At 38.0% G+C, this 22,379-nt stretch overlaps 2 protein-coding genes across 3 annotated transcripts in view; both read left to right on the plus strand.

The window, feature by feature from the left end:
* Window positions 1–12,357: 12,357 nt before the first annotated feature.
* Window positions 12,358–16,141, plus strand: LOC121728844. The gene is made up of 4 exons (XM_042117151.1): window positions 12,358–12,460; window positions 12,636–12,722; window positions 14,647–14,745; window positions 15,830–16,141. Exons 1-4 carry the CDS (start codon window positions 12,452–12,454, stop codon window positions 16,139–16,141), a joined length of 507 nt encoding a protein of 168 aa, XP_041973085.1. The 5' UTR covers window positions 12,358–12,451.
* A 5,873-nt stretch (window positions 16,142–22,014) lies between these two features.
* LOC121728822 (glutamine-dependent NAD(+) synthetase) overlaps window positions 22,015–22,379 on the plus strand; it is a 29,380-nt gene continuing 29,015 nt past the window's right edge. For both annotated transcript variants that reach the window (XM_042117123.1, XM_042117125.1), the window contains exon 1: window positions 22,015–22,166. The gene's annotated coding sequence lies outside the window, so the exon portion shown is untranslated. The remainder of the gene's footprint in view (window positions 22,167–22,379) is intronic.

The raw sequence follows: 22,379 nt of genomic DNA on the forward strand, positions 1-22,379 counted from the left end.
TTGATTGCATTGATATATTTTCTGGATGGAATATAGGCCAACACGGTACACTCGAACTCCTTTATTTTAGAGCGCCTTCTGTTGTCAACTTGTCACATATATTAGAAATGCAGTAGGAGTTCTATAAGATAAGATAGATTGATTATTATTATACCAAGTGATAAAATTATTAAACATAATAACTAATAAGTATGATTAGTTCTATGTTACAATGAAGTAAAAAATAAAACGCCATCTGTTGAATCGTATTAGAACTAAAATGTTCATTGCATCGATATATTTCTGGATTTTTTATAATAATATTATAATATTATACTTACATAAAATATATTTAAGATTTTTGAAATATTATTTTAATACACATCCAAGACCCAGGAACATTGAAAACTTTTTGTTCCGCCTGCGGGACTCGAACCCAGGACCCCCGGGATGAGCGCTGGCCACGCGCAATGCGAATTAATTTTCATCGATATTTTCATGGAAATAAGATATTTTCCCACATCAAAATGTAGCCTATGTCCTTTCTCAGACTCTAGAATAACTGTGTACAAAATTTAATTGCAATTGGTTCAGTAGTTTTGGCGTGAAAGCGAGACAGACAGACAGACAGACAGACAGACAGAGATACTTTCGCATTTATAATATTAGTATGGATTTGCAAAGAAATGCTAAGACTACGAATATTCTTTGAACTTACGTACTTAAGTACCCAAAGGGTAAAAACGGGATCCTATTACTAAGACTTCGTTGTCTTTCCGTCTATCCGTCTGTCTGTCTGTCTGTCTGTCTGTCTGTCTGTCTGTCTGTCTGTCTCTAGGCTGTAACTCACGAACGGTAATAGGTAGAGAGTTGAAATATTCACAAATTATGTATATCTATTCCCGCTGTAACAAAAAATACTAAAAATAAAATAAAAGTAATATTAAAGGGAGGCTCCCATACAACAAACGCGATTTTTTTGGCCTTTTTTGCTCTATATCAATAATAGCAACAGGTAGGTACTTGAATTTTTCTCAAGGTCCTTAAAAATATGACTATTTTAATATTTAATAATAATATTAAAATAAAATAAAAAATTAAGGGGGGCTCCCATACAAAAAACACAAATTTTTGCCTAATTTTGCTCTATAATGGTACGGATATAGGTTAAGTTGGGTTTGATATATTGACATCATAGCTCCTCATCTAGCAATGATTTTTAATAACTGTATAGAGAATGGTGTTTTTCCTGACTTAATGAAGCACAGGAGGCCTACCACAACCTCTTATAGCAGTATTATTTTAATCTTACTTTATGATTTCGTACCATCACCTCTTAAAAGTAAGATTACTTTATGATTGTTCCGTCAAGACGTTTTGTGACGTCATGTCCCAATATCATTCGCTCTCAGCGTACCACGAGCTCCATTTTAACACCGTTTGACAGATGAGCAAGATTACTTTAACGTCAAACTAGCGATCTTAAATCCGCTGTGAAATATCAACTTTTTTAAGATTGTTTTGCATTTTTTACTGTTTTTTAGTAAAATTATATTTGAAAATTGAGCACGGTACGACTTTAAATTACGCATATTATGTATTAACAAGAAAAGTCTTAACTTTATTTGTATTTAAAGTTAACCATGTACTTACATAAAAAACGGCTTTTGTTTTGAGATAACCAATGAATTAAATATTTACGTACCTTCTATTTACCTTATAATAGAAAATATCGAAACAGTCTTCAAAGTCGCGCAACTCACACACCACTTAAAACTTTTTTGTTTTAGCGTACCACACCAACACTTCACGTCTTAATTGGGTTTCAGCATTGGTTTTTCAACAATTTCACTATTTGATTTAATTCCTATTGTAAACAATTTAGCGCTGAATCGGTTTAATTTATTGAAATATTTATGTTTAGTACCATTCAAATTCTCTACAGTCACTAATAAGTTTTTTCTACATTTGTTTAGACTAATTAGACACTTCATTTGTTTACACAATCGTGTGAGAGTGACAAAACGCTTTATAGCTGCTATCTCGCTTCCACCCATGACAATTCATTTGTTTACACAATCGTATGAGAGGAACAAAGCGCTTCATAGTTGCTTATCTCGCTTCCACCCATTGATAAATGTAAACAAATAATTTGATATCGTTCGTTCTTTCCCATCACTTAGCAGGAATAAAACAAGATTGTTTTCATACACATTAAAAAGTTCATGGTACGAATCAAAGTAAGGTTATTGTAATCTTACAACAAAGTGTTCTGGAAACATGATAGTTTTAGGAAAGGTTGTGGTAGGCCGCCTGCAAGGTTATACCTTTATTTAAAGCGGGAATTAAGTCTGATCCGACAAATTACAGACCTATATCGATTTTACCGACTCTTAGCAAAATATTTGAAAAAATAATTTTAAAACAGCTATTGGTACACTTTAATTCAAATAATTTATTACACGAAAATCAATACGGTTTTACTAAGGGTCGTTCCACAACGGATGCTGGTATAGGTCTTCTATGTAGTATATTTGAAGCTTGGGAGGGATCGCAGGATGCCTTAGGTGTCTTCTGTGACCTCTCTAAGGCCTTCGACTGTGTCGAGCATGCTACATTGATTAGGAAATTACACCACTATGGCATAAGGGACTCAGCACTCAACCTTTTGACATCTTACCTCAAAAATAGGACTCAAAGGGTTGAAATCAATAATAAGAGATCAAATGGAACCAAAATAGAATTAGGTGTCCCACAGGGATCTATTTTAGGCCCGTTTCTTTTTCTCGTCTACATAAATGACCTACCTTATCTAGTTAAGGATAATGATAATGAAATAGTACTTTTTGCTGATGACACTTCACTTATTTTTAAAGTGAAGAGACAACAGTCTAATTACGACGAGGTAAACTGTACTCTTTCAAAAATAGTACATTGGTTTAATGTTAATAATTTACTTTTGAATTCTACGAAAACTAAATGTTTAAAGTTTACTTTGCCCAATGTACGGCAAGTTCAAACCAATGTACTATTGAATGATGAGAAAATGAATTTGGTGGACACTACTGTATTTTTAGGTATTACACTAGATAGTAAATTACAGTGGGGTCCTCATATTGCTAAACTCGCAGATAGACTCAGTTCTGCAGCATATGCAGTCAGAAAGATTAGGGAAATTTCTGACGAAGACACTGCACGATTAGTATACTTTAGCTATTTTCACAGTAGAATGTCATATGGTATCCTTTTATGGGGAAACGCTGCCGATATTAATACTATATTTGTGCTGCAGAAGCGAGCTATACGTTCGATTTACAAAATGTCTACATTTGAATCTTTGAGAGAAAAGTTTAAAGAAATTGGTATTCTGACAGTAGCTTCTCAATACATTTTAGATAATGTAATACATGTTAGAAAAAATATATGTAAATTTAAAGCCAAAGGTGACATTCATTGTAGAAACACCAGAAATAAGTACAAGCTAGATTTGCCAGTGATCAGACTTAGTAAAGTCAGTAAATCTTTTAAAGGTCAATGTATACGCCTTTTCAATAAAATCCCAGAAAACGTTAAAAATCTTTCCATTAATAAATTTAAGAAAGTAGTCAAAGAGCGTTTGTGTGCCAAAGCCTATTACAAGGTCAATGATTTCATAAATGATGGCACATCTTGGGAGTAGGATGGCTGCTTACAAGGCTACTTCTACATTATTGTACATGACTTACTATGTATGTATGTTGACATTGTATAATTTTAAGTTACAGCATTGTAAATTTTATTTTAAAAGATTAATTTTTTTACCTCACTTTTTTTTGGTAAAAAAAGTGGGCCCCGTGCGAGTTTCTTACGCCGGTTCTTCTCGCCGGGATAGTTCCCGAACCGGTGGTAGGCACCGTAGCTAATATTAACATTCTGAAAGTATTTTCTTAAAATCTACTCAGAAATAAAACATTTTTTATTATTTATTATTTATTTATATTTTTTTTGTTGTTTTAGTACTAATATCATGTTACATACTAAATTTCAGCTTTCTAAGACTTCAGGAAGTACCCTAACAGTTTTGATGATCGGTGAGTCAGTGACCAAATTGTGGGTTTTTGGACACCTATAAAATCTAAAGTATAGTAGTATAGTAGTTAGATGGGGGGGCGATTTCCGGTTACCTCCAAGTGTGCACGTTTACTTCTCCAGTCTTTCGGTGCCGCCGACTAACGGATTAAATCTGTATGTCGACGGTTCTCTGGGTTCTGGTGAAGTAATCGTGACGGTGTCCCTGGGCAACGTTCGCTTGAAACATCTGCGGATGTGGCAAGCGGGCGGCCGATCGACCGGCGGACCGGCTGACCCCGGATCTGACTGCGGCGTTGCCGCCGTTTGGGGGAGGGAGCGAACTCGGCTCGGCCTGCCGGGGCTTGGCTGTGCAAACAGCCAGGTCTCGACGTGCGGACGAGTGCGTCTTTACCCCCGAACGGTTGCGACAAGTTGCTGTCAGATTTGGGATCAGTCGGTCTGGGTTGGGTTGAGGTCTGGTCTGGTTTGGGGTTCTAGTGCTCACGGCATTGGAACCCCAACCCAGACCAGAACTCAACTCGACAACAAAAACCCAATCCAATCGGTGTTATCCGACCCGTGCCGAAGGATGCATGGCTGGGGGAAGTCAGCCGCGAACGGAGGGCCCTCGATACCAGGCGACCTCGAGGAGTAAATAGCCTTACCCTTGCATGCGGGGCTCTGTGGGGGTGGACCTTTTATTTCCCTAGCTACTCGTGGGATTTTAATGGAAATTGAAAAGGACCAGGAAAGTCTTGTGGCCGAACTGGAAGCTTTATGCTCCACGGAGGCGATGGAAATCGGCGTAGCCGAGGACCACCTATTGTCTGGGTCTGTCGGGGCAGAGGACACTTCTGTGTCTGGTACCCCTTCCGACCCTCTACCATCTAGCGCTTCTGCACCTTCTTCTTCTGAAGTTGGGGCTGGCGCTACCGCTAACGCCCCTAAGAGAAGAAGAAGACAACTCAGTGGGGCAGCCAAGAGACGCATTGAGTGGTGGATGGCGAGGGGTAAGAGCCTCGAAGAGGCGAAGACCCTTTGTCAGAAACCACTCAGTGAGTTTCCTGAGTATGCCGAGGAGTTGGAGAAGCGTTCGAGCTCCAAACGGCAGCTCTCTGACACCGCCAACTCACAGGAAAGACCGACGAAGGCAGCCAAGCACACCAGTGCTCAGGCGCCCAAGCCGAGTTTCAGTGAGGCGGCGAGTGCCATTCGTGTGGGCATCCTCGATGCTGGGGGACCTCTCTCACAGGAGAACGCCGAGGGGTTGAAGAAATGCATTCTTCGAGTCATCGACGATCAACCGGAGGGAGAGGGACCTAAGCTAATAGGATGCGTCCACAGATCGGGTGGACTTGTCTTCACCTGCGTCGACGCTGCCTCCAAGCAGTGGCTGGCGCGGCTGATAGACATGATCCATCCCTGGGATGGAGCAGCCCTCCGCGTCGTTGACGAGGCGGAGCTGCCTAAGCCCCGTTACGCTACGGCGTGGGTTCCTGACCTAGAGGTGGACGAGGTAGGAATCATCAAGCGACTGACCTCGCAGAATGGAGGTATGGGAATCCGGCTTTGGAAAGTGGTCAGCAGGAAAGCCGATGGAAAGGGTCAAACTTTTACCTTTTCCTTCGACGAATCTGCGGTCAAGCTACTTTCCGAGCGGGATTTTCAGCTCTACTTCGGGTTTAACCGGGTTCAGCTTCGCTTGAAGGGACCAAAACCGGCACTCCTGTCAAACCCTGTAGGGTCTGACGAAGTGACGGCAACACCTCTGCTGGGCTCAACTTCCCAGCCCCACACCTCACATAAAGGATGGCGGCCAGCACCTCTTATTAAGCCTATAGGCTATAGAGGCACGGCGCCGCCCCAAGCTAGCAGCAGCGGCACATCATCTGCCACTGTTACTGCTCAGCCCAACACCCTACACGTGCAAGCACAAAACTTGCACGTGCACACCAGCAGGGGAGGCGGACGCCCGGCTGCTCAGACCAATCCCAGACCTCAAGTTCCCTTGAAAGTGGCAACTGTGAGTAGGGGTAGGCCTGGACAGTCCCGTGGTGGACGCGGACGCGGACGTGGTGGCTCTGGGGGCGCCTGCGCTGTGAGGAAGCCAGCACAGCTGCCCTCATTAGCGCAGGAGCACTCAAGTCGCAAAGTGGCGCGAAACCCCCTGCTCCGACTACCTAACCTGCACCACACAGACTAAACACACACACATCCATCCACATATACTCACTTTAACACTCTACAGCTACACTTCACAGTAACACTACACAAAAAAAAAAAAAAAAAAAAAAAAAAAAAAAAAATGATTAAAGTAATACAAGTCAACTTACGACACGCGAAGGCTGCCACAGATGTACTCTGTCAGAAGTTCATCCGGGAGGCGCTCGACATTGCTTTAATCCAAGAACCGTGGGTCAACGGGAACACGGTGATGGGCCTTGGACTGGCAGGTAACGTACTTTATTTTCAGCATGGCCAGAGGCCCAGATCCTGCATCCTCTTCAGCAAGAGGATGAAATTTTTGTGTGTCTCTTGCCTGTGTACAGATGACACTGTAGCTGCGTATATTGAGGAGCCCGGAGGGACTGCAGGCAAACTGATGGTTTGCTCCGCCTATCTACCTGGAGACACTCAAGACCCCACTACGCAGCTATCACCGATAATAGACTACGTCGAGAATCAGCGCATCCAACTTATCCTGGGAAGTGATTGCAACTCACATCATACAAGTTGGGGCAGCACCGACGTAAACTTCAGAGGTGAGAAACTATTTGACTTCTTACTTACTAATAACCTCCACACTTTGAATCAGGGTACTAAACCAACGTTTATCAACCCACTGAGACAGGAGGTCCTTGACATAACAGTATGTACAGGCCCTATACGACATCGCGCCTGTAACTGGCATGTATCGGACGATAACTCACTGTCCGATCACTGTTACATTAGGTTTGATATACATGACAGTATGCCTGGGAAAGAGGTAACTTATAGGAATCCAAAGGCCACAAACTGGAGTGTATTCAGAGAGGAATTGCAGTTAAACCTCGCAGCAGTCAACAAAGCTGTCAAGACCGTAGAACAACTGGAACTAACGGTGGGAGAGCTGGAGCATAGCTTGAATGATGCTTACCTCAGAAGCTGTCCTGTTAAGAAAACGTCAAATAAACGTAATGTACCTTGGTGGAATGGTACTCTGGCGCAACTCAGGAAAGAGACTCGAGCTCTGTTTAACAGAGCCAAAAGAGACGGGAACTGGGACGCATACAGAACCGCCCTGACGACGTTTAATAGGGAGCTAAGGAAGGCCAAAAGACGCTCTTGGGCAAGGTTCTGTGAGGAAGTGAATAACACCTCGCAAACCTCCAGACTATATAAAGTCATATCTAAGGCCCCTAGCTCTCATCCCAGCACTCTGAAAAGGCCAGATGGTACTTACACTAAAACGGCGGAAGAAACGCTAAGATTACTAGCCGACGTTCACTTCCCCAACAGTATCCATCTCGAAAATCACGAAGCCTTCTCTCATACGATTATTAAAACGAGACCATCAGTTGACGATTGGAGAAGAGCTTCCGTGATCTTTAAGCCTGACCGAGTCACTTGGGCAATTGACAGTTTCAAGCCTTACAAGACCGGCGGCGAGGATAATATATTTCCGGCCCTCCTACAGCAGGGCAAGGACATTATCCTTCCTATGCTACTGAAAATATTCAGAGCAAGTTTTGCGTGGGGCTACATCCCATTGGCATGGACAAAGGTAAGGGTGTCCTACATACCCAAAAGTGGGGACAGAGACAAAGCTCTACCAAAGTCATACAGACCAATTAGCCTCACTTCTTTCATGCTTAAAACAATGGAGAAGGTGGTCAACCTACACATAAGGGACACCTATCTCACTAAAATGCCGCTGCATGAAAGACAACATGCCTACCAAAAAGGCAAATCTACCGAGACGGCCCTAATGGACTTGGTAGATCGGATTGATAGAGCAATTGAAGATAAAGAGATTGCGTTATGTGTCTTTCTCGATATTGAAGGCGCATTCGACAACACTTCAACCGGCTCTATCACAAATGGCCTGGCTTCAAAGAATATAGATCCAACAACTAGGAAATGGATCAAAGCCACGCTCGACAATAGGGTAGCCTCATCGACTATTATGGACCTGACACTCAAAATCAGGCTGACACAAGGTTGCCCACAAGGAGGTGTGCTGTCACCCCTGGAATGGTCCCTGGTAGTGGATGAGCTACTAAGGGAACTGAACCTCATAGGTTACTACGCTCAAGGGTACGCTGACGACCTGGCGATTATGGTGGTGGGAAAATGCGCATCGGTGGTCGCTGGGTTGATGCAGTCAGCACTAAGAGTCGTCGAGAATTGGTGCCAAAGGGTCAAGCTAACAGTAAATGCTGATAAGACGGTCTTGATACCTTTCACCAAAAAGAGGAAGTTGGAGGGACTAAGACCCCCAACACTCTTTGGGAAAACTATTAAGTTTGCGGGTGATGTCAAATATCTAGGAGTAATCCTAGACAAAGGACTCACTTGGAATAAGCACATCGAGTATATTACGAAAAAGGCTAGATGTGCTCTGGGTTCCTGTTGGAAGCTTGTCAGCTCTAAATGGGGTATTCGGCCGAAGGCAATGCTATGGCTATATACAGCCGTAGTGAGACCGATTACCACATATGGCTGCGCAGTGTGGCATAAAAAGGCTGAACAAGTAAACTGTCACAAAAGACTAAACAGCGTACAGAGACTGGCATGTCTAATAATCACGGGTGCACTCTCGTCAACACCCACCGCTTCCCTCGAGGCCCTGATCAACTTAACTCCGCTTCCTCTGCTTGTTCAGATGGAGGCCAAAAAGGTGGCTCTCAGGGCCAGGACGGCGGGTGGGACGAATTGGGTCTCCACCCCATTTCGACAGCTGGAACAGTCTCTCAGTGAATCACCTATCATGGCCATGCCATCAGATGCCATGATCAAGGTGTATAGCTTTTCGAAGCAGTACCAGGTTTTTATACCTTCCAGGGAGGACTGGGAAAGGAAAAATCCAATCGATGTCCGCCCTAGCGACATAGTTTGGTTCACGGATGGATCAAGGAAAGACAACCGTGCGGGAGCCGGAATCTACGGAGGCAGGCCACCAAAAGGCAAATACGCCTGTTTGGGGGAGCTTGCGACCGTGTTTCAGGCTGAAGTCTTCGCTATCCTCGGTTGTTCACTAGAAAGCCTGGAGATGGCCCTAGTTAATAAAAACGTTTTTATCTTCTCCGATAGTCAAGCTGCACTTAAAGCACTGACTGCCGCAGAAGTCTCGTCCAAATTAGTTCTGGAATGCATTGAGACGTTAAACATGCTGGGAAGGAACAACAACATCCGCCTAGTATGGGTCCCGGGCCACAGCAACGTCCCCGGCAATGAAACCGCTGACGAGCTGGCTAGGCTTGGGGCCGAGAGTCTCATATATGGTCCAGAACCATTCTGTGGTATAACTCCCAGTACCACAAAGCAAGTGCTCAAGGAATGGGGTCACAGACTATGCAGGAAGCAATGGGCTGAGACCCCTGGCCTTGAACACTCCAAGGCACTAATTCCTGACTTCAACAAGAAACAATCAGAATTAGTGCTCACCTTGGGTAGGAACCAATTAAAAATCCTTACCAGAAGCCTAACTGGGCACTGCAAGCTCAACAAACACCTAAACAGAATGGGTATTTGTAGCATAATGACTTGCAGATTCTGTGAGGAGGAGGATGAAACACCTATTCACCTTCTCCTCGACTGCCCTGCTCTACTACAGAGCAGGAACAGGCACCTTGGTCGCCACGAATACTCGTCCACAGAGGAAATTCGTGGCACCAACCCCAACCATATCGTTCAATTTATGAGCAGTATAGGGTTGGGGATGATACTCTAGTGCGAAGGAGTCACAATAGATCCTCATGGGTCGCAGTGACGTCAGGGCTACAGTGACCTGCCTTCTTTAAAAAAAAAAAAAAAAAAATAGTAGTTAGATATTTAAACTTTGCGCATTTAATAACTATACCCATGTCACTATATCTTAAAAATTTTAACTATCTGGCATTATTCAAACCAAAGTTACGAGGGTTCAAAAATACGACGAAACGTTTCGAGAAAAGGTAGGTAGTGTCCTTGCACGCTTCGCTTGGCTCATCTTGGCGGGGGCACTCCCGTGCCCCCAGATTACAACAATTAATGCGACAGATAATACGTTACGAATTATATAGAAAAGGATTGCTAATTGCTATATACTTTGAGTTGCACATCGGCACGATTTTTATTTTTATTTTATTTTTATTTTATGAAATTCGGAAAACTTATGGCTAAATACAAATACAAGTAAAAATGACACACACAGGAAGACCAATTACAAGTTTTCACAGATAAACAAAAGAGAAAAAAAAAGACTTAGACACAAATTTGGAGTCAGTGGCTAACACAAAAAATAATTGGTTATGGACTATGGTAAAAAGAGTATATTGCTATACCTACAAATGATGTAGGATACAATTAATTATTATATTAATGGAAAGTTGACCTGGTGCTGCAGCATCACCTGGTAGTCAATAGGATCTCCAACTCCTCGTCAACTTAGAGCAGAGGTTTTATGTTTGGGCTCATTTTAATTGCGAAAACCAGTAAGACGTAGATAAACAATACGAGTATATATTATTAAGTATTTACATTCTGCTGCTGCAGCATCACCTGGATTCTATAGGAGCCGAGCTCTGTATGAACCCAAAGTGGAGGTTTCATGTTTGGGCTCATATTAACGGCCTCATCATTTTTAGTGTTTGTTGTTACGGCGGCAACAGAAATACACAATCTATGAAAATTTCAGAATTCTAGCCATAGCGGTTATTGAGTTACAACTTACAGCCTGGAGACAGACAGACAGTCGTAGTCGGCTGTGGGACAGACGGACAGATTGACGGACAGACATCGAAGTCTCAGTACAAGGTCCCGTTTTTACCTTTTGGGTGTGGAACCCTAAGAAGGATTATTATAGTCTACAGAACCAATGTGTAAAAAATGCAACACATGTCTACCATATAAAATAGGCATAGTTATTAATAATTTAATAATTATGTTCTCTATAGCCAGGACAATTTAAGGTGGCACGGGGCACCAGCGGTCAATGACATTTCTAGTCTAGGAGCTATGTGAGGAGCTACTCGCACTGCATTCTGTTAATAATAATTTAAGAATAAAATAGAAGTCTTGTAAAGAAACAGACTATTATATTTTCATCGGAAAATTTCTTGGTTACCTCTTCTTATGATAATCTCCAACTATATTTTATGAGTTTGAAGTGATATAATTAAATGTGTGTTCACACCGTGAATGCAAAATACGATAATATCACCATTAGACTAGAAACATCTGTCACTTCATTGTCAATCGCGGTTTGTATAGAAAATGACAATTTTTTTGACAGGGAGTCAATGACCGCTACAGACAGAATTCCGCGATTTGAGAATAGCACCCAAACATTGTTAATGTATATTGTATGTAACAATATTATATTCGTTTTGTGTCTATTGATCAAGCTGCGCGCGTTTACACTTTTAGATAAAAATGAAAAATGTTCAATATAGTTTTATATTTGCGTTTCTTGTAAGTTAGAAAAAATTAAACATGGTATTCCGTGGCCTTTTTCTTTTCAATTGTTTTTTTTAATTACTATTTTTTTAATTAAATAATTTAACAGATCGGAATTTATGCAACATTCATAGATATCAATGAAATTCAAAATAATATTTTAAAATGGAAGGGCCAAAAGTTATTTAACTTTACTGAGGTCAGCTTCAAAACTATTAATATTAAATATAATTATTGGTACAAAATAGTATCAACAAAAATCATCAAAAATTCTGAATTTTAGGTAGGTGTTGCGACCAACGGTATCTTCGATCTCAGTGATGTTAAAAATAAAATTCTACAGTGGAAGAATCAAAAGATAGCGAGCTTATGTCCTTCAAATGGGCAAGTTATTTTATTTTTATTTTAAGTACTTATTTATTTACTTATTATAATTTGTTTTTACAATATTATGTATTGTATAATATTGTATTTTAATAACTACAGAAGAAGGTATAATATTATGTTGTAACATGAATTAATTGCCATTGATTTATAATTTTATTCATGTTTTTGTGTAAGTACCATACTTGGCTGATGATTGGTAAGAAAGAAAAACACCAGTTGAACTTATATTGGGTATATTATCTTATATTTAAGAGGGCCATAATCCATAAATTAATTTCAGTTTTTCACTTTCAGAGCAAATTTACAAAACCTTCTAAATATTGTGTGCAGTACGGCTCAACCAACTAATGTTACAGCCAGAGATGGATGTATTAATTGCTTTGCTAGGGTCACTTCTATGCCCGAGGTATTTATGTAAAAGCCTGTAAGGAAATGTCGAATATTTATAATTGTTTAACACAACTTATTAAATCGCAATCGAAAAAAATATTTTGTTGGTTGTATGATCCGGGATAAATTTTTCGTCCTTGATGCTGATGAGTGAATGGCTGACAGAATAATATAATATTTTACATTTTTAGGGTCCACAAGAATTGAATGCCTTAAGCGTTTGTGCTGTGCAATACTTTACAAACACATCCTACGCTACCTGCGCATCAGCGATTATGGTAAGATACGGTACCTATAGTCCTGATATTACGATGCCGCTTTTTAATTTCTTCACTTTCTTGACAGACTATAATAATTGTACTATTTTTAGAGTTCCGTACAACTAAAGGAACTGTAAAGATAAAAAATATTGATATTTTAAGTAGGAAAATCTTAACAAAAAGTTATATTCATAAACATACTGTATGATAAAAAAGCAAAAGGTGAGGTGTCGCGAAATATGTTTTATACCATCATAGAAAAGCTTGAAAAACAATTTACTAAGGCAACTCAAAGCTGAGGTCCGTCGGGGCAAGTGCGCCTACGGTGTAAATGCACCTATAAATAAATCCATTCTTATTCTTATCTCAAAATATCGAAAACTACAAATATTATACAACTAACGACATCTTACATACACGCAAGAAACTAAACTACAGTTCCACTTCTAAAACACAGATGGCTATGTTTACCATAACTTGAAATATCCGCCATTTCAGCTTAAGTGTCATTTATACCGACTGCCTTAGATGATCTCGTGTCAATAATCACTTTAAATCTCAAAAAAATTGTTTTTTTAAAGCTTAAAATATATATTTTTTTAATTCTATGTTTGTATTTTACTTCTAAACGTTGATAATATTAATGATTTTTATTTAATTCAATTAAATAAAAATCATTAATATATATCCTAAACTCAAAATTTATAAGTTGAGGCAAGTGCGCCATAGATGACATAAGTGTGGAGCACTTGCCCCCACCCAGAGGTCACCAACCTTCACGATTTTAGCGATGTTTTTAACCCACTTAGAAAGTTGTCGAGTAACTGTTGTCAAAAAGTTGTCGAGCAACTGTTTTGTGTGTTTGTGTGTGTTAAGTGTATTTTTGGGCTCATTTCAAAAGAAGTCCTTTGATTTTTTTTTTAAGTTTTTTAGGTGTCCACATTTCATACTTAAGTACCTTACATTAGTCCTAAAAATGATTTTGTGTAATAAAAATATTATAATTCAAAATTTAAAGTTTGACTTAATTATTCAAAATAAATATAATTTATATTTCATATCCAGTCAAACAGTTTTAAATTCATTTATAATTTAAACGGTACCATTAAAGGTTTAGAACCCCTGATTATTAATCTATGGCGCACTTGCCCCACATTTGTGAAGAAAGCTGTAGTAGCTCTATAAGATTAGATAATAATATGAAAAAAAGGAATGTGGTCAATATTCCATAGAGTAAAACTACTGTTTTTATTGTTACGCATTACTTTGGCGCTTTTTTTGAATAGGCGCACTTGCCCTGTTTTGAGGGGCAAGTGCGCCTAAGGTCATGTTTTTAAATTTCTTACAAAATATTGTTAAATTTATGGTAGATTTGACTGCATTGATAGTTATTGCAGTTACAAAATACCAAATATCGTTAATGTAATAAATATACACTGATAAGTTGATATTTAAATAGAATATTTTGCATCGAAATCATCGATGTAAAAAATATGGCGCAATTGCCCCGACTGACCTTAAAGCGTACGAACTCGACGTCAGGATTTTTTCAAGAAGGCTCACGTAGATTATTTTAAATCCGAAAATTGGAAGAGGTAGTTTTGAAAAATACGAAACTCTAAAAAGCTCGCGAGCGAAGCATGCAAATTTTTTTTTTTTAATAATTGTGTAAGTACCTAACTCTGGCTGGTTGCTGCAGTTGGTCGTACGTACGTGTGAATCGCAAGTGCACTCCGGCGCGTTCGGGCGTGAAAAAAATGAACGTTTGCGCTAGTATTGCACATAATTCCAAATACGGAAAACCAATTCAGAGATCGAATACGAAGAACACATGTGTACATGCAACAACGGTTCGGTTATTTGAAAACAAAAATAATTTTATTACTTGTAAGACTACTGACAAGCAACAATAAGATAATTCTTGTTTTGGTGAAAATTTCAGGCCTTATCAACATCGTCACTAAATATTCAATCATCAGGGTGTTACATGGGTTATTGTGATTTCGTACGATGCTTGCGGCGCATTAATTCCATAAACTTAGTAAGTAAATAAGAATTTTGTAATATTTTCCTACTAGTATCTTCCACTTGCTTTCACTGCATAATACCTATTCTCAAATTGCTGAATTCTGTCTGCAGCGGTCATAGACCTTCTGTCAAAAAATGAAATAATTTATCGTTTTCTATACAAACCCCATAGATAATGAAGTGACAGATGTTTCTAGTATTTGAGGGTTATATCGTATTTTGCAAACTAGATGTGAATTGAGTATGAAGTATACTTATCACTTCGAAATCGTAAATAGTTGGAGATTATCATACCAAGAGAGGTTTTCCGAAGAAACTATTATAATTTGTGTCTTTAAAACATTTCAGTTTTTTCTAAAGTTAACAGACTGCAGTATAATAAATAAAAAAAAGACGGGTTGCACTCCGGGAGTGCCGGCAGAAGTGAAAACTTGATTATTAACGTTGTGCATTATTTTTTAACCCATTTTTTTAATTAATCGAAACCCTTACAATCGATTAAATTTTTAACCCATTTTTAAGAAAATCGATTTTTTTAATTAATCGAAACCCTTACAATTTTCTTTAACCCATTATTTATGAAAATCAATTTTTAAAAAATCGTTTTTTAATTAATCGAAACCCTTACAATCGATTAAAAATATCGACAATCGAAAGAATACAATCGATTGTTCGATTAATCGATTTCGATGTTACAACACTACTCTCCAACCGTCTTACGGTTGTTCGATCAGCATGAGAATCTGACGTCACAGTTTTTACCCATCCCACAAAAGTGCTCAACGCCGCTAAAGAAGTTTTCACTTCAATAATAATAATAATAATAAATTCTTTATTTGCACAGACAAAAAAGAAAAGACTTAAAAAAAGAGACAAAAAATGGCGGTCTTACCGCTTTAAGTGGTTTCTTTCAGACAACCAATGTAGATACCTAAGCATTTTTCACATAGCTCCTAGACTGTAAAAGTCAATGACCGCCGCGCTGGTGCCACCCTAAATTATTTTTAATAATAATTATAATTATTAAGTAGTACTGTTTTAATCATTATTATAATATTTTGTGAATTATTTTGCTTTTACTATCTTAACATTTTTAGATAACTCAATGTACGAGGGAAGCTCGGACTGGAGTAAATATTACGCTGGACGCAGACAATGTGAGATTCTTTACAAATGTAACATCATGTATATTAGCCAAGGCCAGATGTGGAACATTTAATCCTATAACTGGAGAACCACAAACTCCAGGCTACACTTCTACCGGGCATAGAGTTACCAATGCTTTGCAGTTCTCAGAATCTGGAGAACTTCGAATTTTAGCGTTTTCCGCAACTACACCTGTATCGTCTTCTTTTTGTACGCAGTCAACAAACCTTACACAGACTAACTGGCTTAATAATATTTGCTAATATTGTCAGGTTATTTTAATTTTAATAATAACAATATTTTTAACAAGAGTTCGAAGTAAAAACAATAACATTACTTATCTTTAAATAGACAAAAAAGTAGGTATTAAATATTTTTTGCTCTTTAGTTAAAAGTGCGTCTTTCGCAATACAATCTTCATAATTTTGAAGTGGGTACCAGCTCAGAATCGTGAATTCTATAACAAAATATTTGGTTTTTGGGACTGGTACCGACTTCAAAATTATGAAGATTGTATATTACATACATACAGAGCACGTTAAATAAAAGCTTTTAAAAATTGCGGGACGTAGCTTTTGCGGCGGTACCGGCCATTAATGCGGGCCACGGGTATTAATGAATATAAATCAAAACTACTGAATCGATTTTAAATGTTAATCATGTTTTCAGTGAGTGACATAGGTTATATATTTTATACCCGTGCGAAGCCGGGGTGGGTCGCTAATAGAAGTAGTAGAATCTAAATTATAGGTAATTTATTAAAGGATAACTTCATATCGGCATTTAATATTCTTTATGTTCTAAAATATATATATTTTGTTGTCGCGTACACTTACCCAAAGTGCTGCGTACACATACCCCGATACTGGGGTAAAAGTGCGCTTAAGGAAGGGTTATGGTTTTCTGAAGTTTCTTAAAATATAAGCTACTGAAAAATACAATGGAGAATGTTACCTAATTTTGATTATTAGCAGTCCACATTCTCTGTCAAAAATAAAGAATATTAGTGAAAGAATTACTTGGATACGTTAATTATTTTCCGATTTATAAGCAAAACAAGTTGTAACTATACGACGCGGGCGCCCGGTTACGGTGTGACGTCCTATCACAATTGTGCCGCGCGGGTCCCATACAATAAACGTGATTTTTTGCTCTATCTCAATAACGGCAACAGGTAGGCACTTAAAATTTTCACTAAGGCCTTAATTATATGTGAACTTTAATAATTAATAATAATATTATAAAAAAATAAAAAAAATAAGGGGGGCTCCCATACAAAAATCACAATGATTGGCCTATTTTGCTCTATAACGGTATGTGTATTCATGAGCGAACCCGATTAGTAAAAAAATACAAATAAATAATCGGCCAAGTGCGAGTCGGACTCGCGCATGAAGAGCTCCATACCGCTACAGTGATTTTTGTATGGGAGCCCTCCTTAAATTTTTATTTTATTTTAATATTATTATTAAATAATAATATATTTAATACTTTTATACCATACACATATTAAAGATTTTTATAATATGATACACATATTTAATGTACATCTATGACCCAGAAACATTGAAAACTTTTCGTTCCGTCGGCGGGATTCGAACCCGCGACCCACGGCTTGAGTCGAAATATAAAATATAAAAATTGTGATTTTTGTATGGGAGCCCCCCTTATTTTTTTATTTTAACATAATATTATTATTAATTATTAAAGTACACATATAATTAAGACCTTGGTGAAAAATTCAAGTGCCTATCTGTTGCCGTTATTGAGATAGAGCAAAAAGTCACGTTTATTGTATGGGGCCCGCGCGGCGGAATTGTGATATGACGTCACAAGCGGTCGCGGGGCTGTTAGCGGGAATCAATAACTTTCGAAATTTTGAATGCCTATAAAATCAAAACTACTAGGTATTTTTGACAGTAATAAAAACTAGTGTATTTGTATACATACAGGCTTTACTGTGACAAAATTTCAAGCAATTTGGCATACCTAGTAACATTCTCCATTGTTGTGTTTAAATATTTAACGCCTAACGTAAAAAAGCGGCCAAGTGCGAGTTAGAATCTAACTCACCGGCCCATTTTTATACATGTACCGCACCGATTTTAAATCGGCGAGGTATATAATATATTATTGTCAAAATTGGACAAGTAAGATGGATAGTAATGGGGGGGTCCGGACCCCCAGGGGCCAGGACACCCTCCTTATATACGCCCATGCACGGGCGTATATATAGCTTTAATAAGGGTCCCTAACGTAAAAAAGCGGCCAAGTGCGAGTGGGAATCGCCCATGAAGGGTTCCGCTGCAGCAAAATATAGTCAACGTGTTTAGGAAATCAACAATTTTTTTTATACAATATGTACCGCACCGATTTTAAACAGCGAGGTACATGTATGCATTATTGTGGAAATTGGACAAGTAAGATGGATAGTAATGGGTAGTCATGGGGGTCCGGACCCCCAGGACACCCCCCTTATATACGCCCATGGAGGAAGGAAGTCAGCTGTTCTAGCGAAATTATTATAGGTACAGTTTCGTACAGGTTACTTAAAATTCTATTAGCAAAGGTGTATCGAGTACCTATAGCAAGTGCTCATTATTGTAAGTAATGTAAAGAAAAATTTTCCAAAATCACATCACAAAATAAGGCTGGTTTTATAGTTAAGCGTTTCGGCAGCGCCGTTGGAGCGCCGCGCGTTCGAAGATGTATGGGGGTAGTAGTTGCGTTTCTAAGTCGCGCGCTTGAGCAGCGCCGTTCGCCCGTATGTTCGTTACATCTTAGAACGCGCGCGCTCCAACGGCGCTGCGAAACGCTTAACTATAAAACCAGCCTAGTAGTAATTTTTGGTGTTTGGTTTTGCTCTGCCATTTTTTAATTTTTAGTCGATATCGAAAGAAATTCATGTATTTTATTATTAAGACTATAAGAAAACTAGATAAGAAAAAAAAAGGTGTGTTAATGTTTTAATATATTTTAGGGCTCCTAAAATAACAGTCGTCTAAGTATGATCAAAAACTTAGATCTTTGTTTTATATAAGGAAAAAATATTAGTCAATAATGTTTATTGGCATTATTTTAATGTTTTAAAGTTAGGTTAAGAAATTAATTTCAGTAAGTATACAAAACTAATTAATTTGAAAAAGAGCTGTTTCGATATATTTTTTATGTTTCATTGAAGTGGGGTCACTTTTTACCCCCGATACCAGATACGTTGCCTTTTTTAGCGAAACCAGTTTGCAGATCATATTGATCCGGAAATATTGCTGGGACAGTTCATTCCAGAGTTTTACTGTCAGAGTTTTAGGCTTCTTACAGACGAATTGCACGTGTCGGCGGCACGTGTCGGCGGCAGTCGACGGCAGCCGTTGACAGTTTATGACGCTTGGAGGGGTCCTACCACGGTCCACGACCTTTCCTAAAACGATCATGGTTCCAGAACACTTTGTTGTAAGATTACAATAACATTACCGTACTCACTTTTAAACCGACTTCCAAAAAGGAGGAGGTTATAATTATGTTTGTCTGTTTATATTTTTTTTTTGTATGTTTAACCATAACTTCGCCGTTTGTTGACCGATTTTAATGATTCTTTTGTTGTTGTTCAGGGTTGAATCCAAGTTTGGTACCCTGTTCACAAAAGTGGTGTTCTTATGATGGGAACCATGGCGAATCGAGGGGACTCCTTGAAATTTGTATGGATACGTAGTGATTTTAATTTCTGAAGAATTCGAGGTAAATGCTACCAAAAAGTAAGACTTTGCACCCTGCAACCGAAGGTACCGAACAGAACTTTTGAATCCTTATAGATACAGGTTCGGGGATTTCGGCGTTGTTTAAACAACTGAAAGCAAAGACCAACACATCAATTTGATTGATCATCATCATCATAACCATAGTTATACCATGGGTCATCACATTATCACCCAATTTTTGTTACTTTTCGTGATGTTTTGCATCGAAGCAGATGTTTTTGATGACTATTTCGCTGTTTGTGGACTGATTTTCAAAATTCTTGTATTATTATATTAGGATAATATAATCTTAATTTTGTAAAACAGTTACGAAAGTGGTGAGCTGATGATGGGATCTTTGAACAATCGAGGGAAATCCTTGAAATTTATCAAAACACTCATAGTGGTTAAAATGTTGTTTCTAGTAACTTAAACATATGTTACGAATAAGAGGAATTTCATATGAAGGTCTCTCTTGGTCCAACAGAACTCCTGAACCTTTAAATATAAAAGTTAGGAAATTGCAACATCGCTTTGATAACTGCAAGCATTTACCACAATTTCGCTTACAGTAATATAACATGGATAATTAATATTCGCAGTGGTTATCTACGCATAAAGCCTTGTCTTGTAGATAACTAAAAAGAGTAAAATTATTATTTTTTAACAAAAAATTGAAGTCGGGTTCAATTTTTGTTAAAAAATAATTAAATATAATTTTACTAAAAAACAGTTAAAAATTCAAAACATTGTTAAATCCGCATAGAAATGTCAACTTTTTTAAGATCGCTAGCTTGACGTTAAAGTAATATTGCATAAATTATATCAAACGGTGTCGCGCCTTAGTAGAGGTATAGTTTTGTCTACTCTGGTAGAGGTGGTGGTAGGCCCAGTAATTGTGATGTACCGCCTAAAGGCAAGCGTCCACAGGTTGGTATCGTACGCAATGGACGTCTCGCATCAAACGGACAATTTTTTCACAGCACGTCCGCTGAATCGGCAGCGTAAATATTACCGATTAGCCTAGTAAATTAATGTTCAAAAGGGGGGTGTGGATTTTATTTATTTTTATTTATTTCTTCACAAAAGTATACATATTACATGAACAAAACTCGGTGTCACAAAAACCTGAAGGGTTTGTCCGTACACCGGTGCATCTATCTTCAAATGCTCACTGTTATATATAATACTTATCAAACTATATCCGTACATACAATAAGGGAAAAAGTCGAAAGCAGAAATTTTGACATAGGAACTTTGTTTGGACTAATTTGAAGTTAAATACTGGCTAGTCGGTAAGTCGGTAATCCGTAATCCGTACGCTGCCGATATAGTGGACGTACTGTAAAAAAATATAGGTATCCGTTTGATGCGAGACGTCCATTGCGTACGAATACTGACCTGTGGACGTACCTTTACGCGGTACGTCACAACTGCAAGCGTGATAAAATAAAATAAAATAAAATGATATAATCAAAGGGTAAAAACGGGATTTTACCCTATGAATACTATATTATTATCAGGTCAAATAATATGGTAATGGACTCCCGATTTCGCTGCCTGTCCGTCTGTCTGTCTCCAGGCACTATAATATATTATCAAGATTCAAGAACCGTGATAGCTGAACAACTAAAATTTTCAGAAATAATTGTGTTTCCGTTGTCAATCCGTTGTCAATTGTTATTTTGTTATAAAACATTATGACAAAATAAGAATTAAAAACTATAAAATAAATAAAATTTTAATGTCGTTTTTGCATAGTTTTTGAGAATGGTTAACGGACCCCAAAAATTATTCAAAAAAAATTTACGAGAAATTCGAATTTCAAATTTTATTTCCCGCCTTCTACTTGACACTGGCAACTGTAGCGCCACGTAAAAAAAAGTAATGGTTTTGCCGGGAATGTGAAATGGTGATGTTGTGTTTTTATATTATTTTCCTAAAATTGTGTTATCTGGGTTTTTAATGTGTAATATTGGTAGGATAATAACAATTAGATATTCGTTATCGTGCACAAGTGTGGGAAAGTGATGTAAATAACCAGAAACGTGATCTTTTGTGCTCCCTCCAAAACTCCATCGAAAGTTTCAGTAAAGCGTCTACCACTTTACTGAATCGACCGACTTGACTTCTTGACTTTTTACTTAGACTTTGACTAGACTATAGACCTGACTGACCTGACGATAATATAGAAAAAATTGTATTAAAGAATATTGTTTTCCCGCCATAATATTATACTCGATACTGGCTATGGTTATAGCCGAAGTGCCATTATAAAAAAAAAGTAATGTCAATTGTCAATGTCATTGTTATTTTATAAATTAAAAAACTGCAAACAAAGGCAACTCCTAAATGGGGAGGCTTACGCCAAAAGAAGAAGAAGAAGAAGAATTACACACAAAACATCGTTTTTTATTTTTCATATTGAATTTTCAATAAATAATTAAGATTCATCACTTAATTATTTGTAGCAGATGTCATTGTTTAAATAAGTACTGTGCTTTTAGTGAAAACGCATCTCCAATAGAAAAAGAAAGAAGTTTGCTGTACTTAAGTAAGAAACTTATTTTATTTTAAAGTTAACTGTTAAATTAACGTTTTAAATGAATTATTATATATTTATTAACTATAAGTAATACGATATTACAATAAAAAATATATTATGGCGTAATCAAACCCAGAGATCCATTAATTAATTTACTACTGAATATCATACTATGTTTCTAAGCTTCTCTAGAGTATAAGGTTATGTTTCATGTTTTTCACT

The sequence above is a fragment of the Aricia agestis genome, chromosome 7, assembly GCF_905147365.1.
Source record: "Aricia agestis chromosome 7, ilAriAges1.1, whole genome shotgun sequence".
Taxonomy (NCBI): Eukaryota; Metazoa; Arthropoda; class Insecta; order Lepidoptera; family Lycaenidae; genus Aricia; species Aricia agestis.

What these genes read in the sequence shown, in the direction of transcription:
- LOC121728844 (XM_042117151.1), top strand. An exon ending in CCTGCGCATCAGCGATTATG is followed by an intron (nt 12,723 to 14,646) that starts GTAAGATACGGT and finishes TGAAAATTTCAG; the next exon opens with GCCTTATCAACATCGTCACT. An exon ending in GCATTAATTCCATAAACTTA is followed by an intron (nt 14,746 to 15,829) that starts GTAAGTAAATAA and finishes TAACATTTTTAG; the next exon opens with ATAACTCAATGTACGAGGGA.